General features: G+C 48.8%; 1 protein-coding gene across 1 annotated transcript in view; it reads left to right on the forward strand.

The window, feature by feature from the left end:
• Positions 1–5228, forward strand: part of LOC106807748 (protein disulfide-isomerase 2-like) — a 12034-nt gene that overhangs the window by 5290 nt on the left and 1516 nt on the right. The window contains exons 3-9 of the mRNA XM_014810200.1: positions 897–1054; positions 1644–1757; positions 2204–2308; positions 2845–2970; positions 3488–3691; positions 4242–4359; positions 4832–5010. Of these exons, the coding sequence (XP_014665686.1) occupies positions 897–1054; positions 1644–1757; positions 2204–2308; positions 2845–2970; positions 3488–3691; positions 4242–4359; positions 4832–5010 (1004 nt within the window). The remainder of the gene's footprint in view (positions 1–896; positions 1055–1643; positions 1758–2203; positions 2309–2844; positions 2971–3487; positions 3692–4241; positions 4360–4831; positions 5011–5228) is intronic.

The following is a 5228-nucleotide window of genomic DNA, read 5'->3' on the forward strand; positions in this document are numbered from 1 at the left end:
GCTGTGGCGCGGTGGCAGAGGGCTGAGGCGCGGTGGCAGAGCACTGGGGCGTGGTGGCGAAGTGGGGGGTGAGGGCTGGGTTGTGGTGGGGAAGTGGGGGCGAGGGCTGGGTCGTGGTGGCAGAGCTAGGGCTGTGGCGCGGTGGCAGAGGGCTGAGGCGCGGTGGCAGAGCACTGGGGCGTGGTGGCGAAGTGGGGGTGAGGGCTGGGTCGTGGTGGCAGAGCTAGGGCTGTGGCGCGATGGCAGAGCACTGAGGCGTGGGGGTGAGGGCTGGGTTGTGGTGGTGAAGTGAGATGAGAGCTGGGGAGTATGGATGAGGGTGGGGGCTGGAGCGCAACAAGGAAGCAGGGTAGAGGGTGTGGTTGATGGGAGGAAGGTTGGGAGCGGTGGTGGGAGTACGGCAACAAAGGAGGAGGAGTGCGGAGACGAATCGGGGTGGGGGCAGGAGCGTGGCGATGGAGCATCGGTGGGAGCGTAGTGAGTGAGCGGGGGTGAGGGCGTGCATCAAGACTGCTGTGCTGAGTGCGTGTGAAAGAGCAAGTGCGAGGGAGGATGAGAGTGAGAGGAAGAAAGAGAGAGAGAGGGGGGAAGAGAGCGAGAGAGAGGAAGAGAGCGAGAGTGAGAGGGGAAGAAAGAGAGCGAGAGAGAGAGAGAGAGAGAGAGAGAGAGAGAGCGAGAGAGAGAGAGAAAGAGAGAAAGAGGGAAAGAGGGAATGAGAGAGTGGGAGAGAGAAAGAGAGGGGAAGAGAGCAAGAGAGAGAGAGGGGAAGAGAGCGAGAGAGAGAGAGAGAGATAGAGAGGGAGAGCATGAGCTGGAGCAGGAGAGAGTTGGAGGGAGGGAGGGAGGGAAAGAGAGAGAGAGAGACGCATGCTCAGTGATCTCCTCACTGTGTGTAGGTGGCCGTGATGCCGACGGCATCATTGCCTGGCTGAAGAAGAAGACCGGCCCGGCAGCGAAGACACTCGAGACTGCCGACGATGTCAAGACCTTCATCGACTCTGCCGACGTCGTCGTCGTCGGCTTCTTCAAGGATGCCGAATCAGAGCAGGCCGGGGTGAGTCCTGCAGTCGCCAGAGGGCGCCGGCGTGGCGCTGTCTCGCTGTTCGTGCGAACGTGTAGCGCCCTGGAGTGCCTCTAATGCAATATCTGCTGTATCGTTGCGATGCGGGCGCGTGTGCGAGTTGTTTTAATGCTGACAACAGGTTGGGCCACCGACCCCCCCGAGTTATTCACTCCCCGAGTTATTCATTTCTGTGTGCGTGAGCCCGCACTCCCACCTAATACAGAGTACGGTGACTGAGCGGCGTAAAACTTGAGTGGCTAAGATCTTGACAGCCGACTGCTTACACTTCATATAACCCTGGGGCCTGTTGTCAGAAACAAAATTAGTCTTAACATTAGTCTTAACATTTACAATTTCTCCTAGACCGTCGACATCACTTTGTTTCGTATTGTTACAAGGAAATCTGCTACGATTTTTCAATCTCGTAAATTCGCAGCGTTTCTGTCAACGGTCTAAGAGATAAAGTGAATGTTAAGACTAATGTTAAGACTAATTTTGTTTCGGACAACGGGCCCCTGGTCTCTATCTTCCAATCATCCTTGGACTCGTTACTCATCGTGTCAATTAATTTTCTTACTAGATTTACAAGCAGGTTGCTGATGGCTTCGATGAGCTACAGTTTGGCCTCCTCTCAGACGAGTCCCTGTTTGCAGAGCATGAAGCTGAGGATGGCAAGGTCATTCTCTTCAAGAAGGTAAGACAGTTAGTGGGTTCACGGTTGCCAGCAGTGTGGTCGTTGGGGGGGTTCCTGAGCGTTGGACGGTGGGCATTGAAGTCATATGGTAATATGTTCCTAGGTGATCACATTGTGCTCCCGTTTGCTTTAGCGTTAGTTGTGCGGCAGTCATGTTGCGAATGATCGTGACGAAGGAACGAATTTGCGACGAACGAATTTCAGTCACCTCGTTCCAGTAATCATGACAGATACCCTGATTAAGTTTTATGTGAGCAGACTGTGTGAAAATCAATTCTGCTCTGTAGGAACAAGATTTGCTGAAGGCGCAGACAGGCAGACTAGTAATGACCTTGCATTTAATAAGTTTGTAAAATATGTGTAAAAGCACTGACCATATAATATCATATATCCATATATATTGTGTGGAGGTATTAATCCGTATGGTTTATGTTTCTATTGCATAGTTTGACGATAAGCGCACCGAGTACATTGGTGACCTGACCCCTGACGCCGTGTCCAGCTTCATCAAGACTGAGAGTCTGCCACTTGTCAACGAGTTCTCGCCCCAGGTAGGCTTTTTCAAGTCTGTGGAAAAAATGGCTATCGTCAAAAATTTTACGGGAGTGATTTCGGAGGTTTGAAGAGCGAATCGCGAATCGCTCCCATGTATTTTTTACCCTGGTAGGCTCCCACTGAGTTTGCTCTCTTTAGCATCTGTAGACTTTACCAACGGATACATAATCAGATTATTACTTGCACAATAAATTCCGCTCAGACTGCCATTCTAGTTTATTCGCATGAGGGCGAGCAATGCGCTCCAGTGCATATGTTTTAGCAGACTACCAAACGAACCTCAGGGTTAATGAGTTATACACTACAATCCCTCGCCTTTTCAACCAGAAAGATGATTTCAATTTGACAATTTGCTAGATAAACGAATTCGAAACTCTACTTTACTCATACTGAGTTGGAATCACCCTAGTTAATATACATTTCGTTTTGCCGTTTGGCTCGCGTGTATAACTTAAGCCTCTACTCGAAGTGCGAGGCCGTTGGAGGTAAGCCGTACAATGGCTGTTGCTAAACTCTGCTCTTCTCTGCGTAGACTGCACCAAAGATCTTCAGCGGAGACATCAAGACACACATCCTCTACTTTGCCGGAAAGACCAAGGACTACTTTACTGAGACGTATGAGTCCTTCAAGACACCAGCGGTGGAATTCAAGGGCAGAGTGAGTTCATCTTTTTAAATGGTTTCGTTATCTTTGATGCAACTGGGATAGTAGTATACTATATATATTGTTATACACAAGTATGTAGGCATGAAGTAAAAGAGCTAGCATTGTGAAATTTTGTGGCATTTTTATTACGCACAGTAGCTTCGATGATCGATTGTTTTTACATTCGGTTATAAATCGTTCGGTGCAAACAATCTCCTTTCGATTATAATCATTCATTGGGGCATCACTTCACAAGCGTAGCCCGCTTTTGCCAGTCTTGTAATTGCGTGCAAGCTCACTCTCAGTACTACTGTGGCCCCCAGCCACTGGATCCGACCCCCCATCCCCCTTTCCACTCGACGAGAATTGCAGGGTTTTTTATACATAAGGGGCACAGTGGCGCATCGCATAATCCACCATGCACGTTTTTTTTCCCCAAACTGACCATTACCTCCCGTGTCTAATTTTCCCTCAGAAGAAACCTTGGGATGCTTGTCTCACCTGTTCGTTTTTTTCTGCGTGCTTGCAGGTGCTGTTCATCCACATCGACACGGACAACGAGGAGAACGAGCGCATCCTTGACTTCTTCGCGATCAAGCCCGAGGAGCTGCCGACGACGCGTCTCATCGTGCTCGGTGAGGACATGACCAAGTACAAGCCGAGCGACATGGACACCGTCACCACTGACGGGGTCAGGGACTTCATCCAGAGCTACCTGGATGGAAACCTGAAGGTTGGTAACGAGTTAGATGGATTTTGGCGATAGCGTCGGTAGTGATGTTATTTTATGATGGATGAGTGCAATTAGCCTGTTGACTAGCGATTGTTTCGACGACTCGTCCGGCTGCGTTTGGGGTGAGCGGTCTTATTAATCGATATTTAGAGTCTGGCATTTATCGTAAAGTAATATTACTATTTAACAATGCTCTACTGGACTAACACTGTTTATTCCTTTTATATGGACCTGATTTAAAGCCGCCAGGGGTGCTCGAAAAATTATATTGGCTATTGAAATTTAATAGCTATGCCCGAAATCTTCAATCTTATGCTGATATGCATTTTTGCATATGTTTTTGCATTTGTGAGGAATAGCTCTTTGCTTGACGAGCTTGGATCAGTGCGTGCGTGCGTGCGTGCGTGCGTGTCTGTGTCTAGTTGGCTAGCCAACATTTAATGTTTCTCCTGTGTCAGCGTCATTTCAGAAGCAGCAGCAATAGAAAGTCGCAAGCAGTAGGTAAAAACCTGTAGCGTGTACTTATCGATTGGACATTGTCTGTTTGCAGCCACACTTGATGAGCCAGGAGCAGCCGGAGGACTGGGATACAAACGAAGTTAAGGTGCTTGTGGCATCCCACTTCGATGTTGCACGGGACCAAACCAAGAACGTCTTTGTTGAATTCTGTAAGTATGTAATTAAATAGCATTATTCATAGGCAATGGTGTGGAGTCGGACCAGCAAGTGAGCGATAATCCTTAATAAAATGCATTTCTATTCTAGCTCTGTAGTCTTTATTGTTGTAATGGGGCTGGCAGAGAAAGCTAGTCTGCGGATGTGATTGACATCGACACTTATGATCCTTGTTGGGATTATAGCACCGTTTTGACACTTGCATAAAATCCCGCTGTATGCAAGCGCATTTAATGTGGCGTATTTTTGCACGACAGACGCACCGTGGTGTGGTCACTGCAAGCAGCTTGCTCCCATCTGGGAACATCTTTATTGTTGTAATGGGGCTGGCAGAGAAAGCTAGTCTGTGGATGTGATTGACATCGACACTAAAGTACCTTGTTGGGATTATAGCACCGTTTTGACACTTGCATAAAATCCCGCTGTATGCAAGCGCATTTAATGTGGCGTATTTTTGCACGACAGACGCACCGTGGTGTGGTCACTGCAAGCAGCTTGCTCCGATCTGGGATGAGCTGGGTGAGAAATATAAGGATGACGACAGCATTGTCATTGCAAAGATGGATTCCACAGTCAACGAGATTGAGGACGTTAAGATCCACAGCTTCCCTACACTCAAATACTTCCCCGCTGGAAGCGACAAGGTAAGGATGGGTGGAATGAGAGAGAGAGAAGGGCAGAGGGAGAGAGAGATGGGGAGAGCGACTAAGAAAGTGGGTGGAATGAGAGAGAGAGATGGGGAGAGCGACTAAGAAAGTGGGTGGAATGAGAGAGAGAGAGATGGGGAGAGCGACTAAGAAAGTGGGTGGAATGAGAGAGAGAGATGGGGAGAGCGACTAAGAAAGTGGGTGGAATGAGAGAG

Source organism: Priapulus caudatus, unplaced genomic scaffold (assembly GCF_000485595.1).
Source record: "Priapulus caudatus unplaced genomic scaffold, Priapulus_caudatus-5.0.1 Scaffold232, whole genome shotgun sequence".
In the NCBI taxonomy this organism is placed as follows: Eukaryota; Metazoa; Priapulida; class Priapulimorpha; order Priapulimorphida; family Priapulidae; genus Priapulus; species Priapulus caudatus.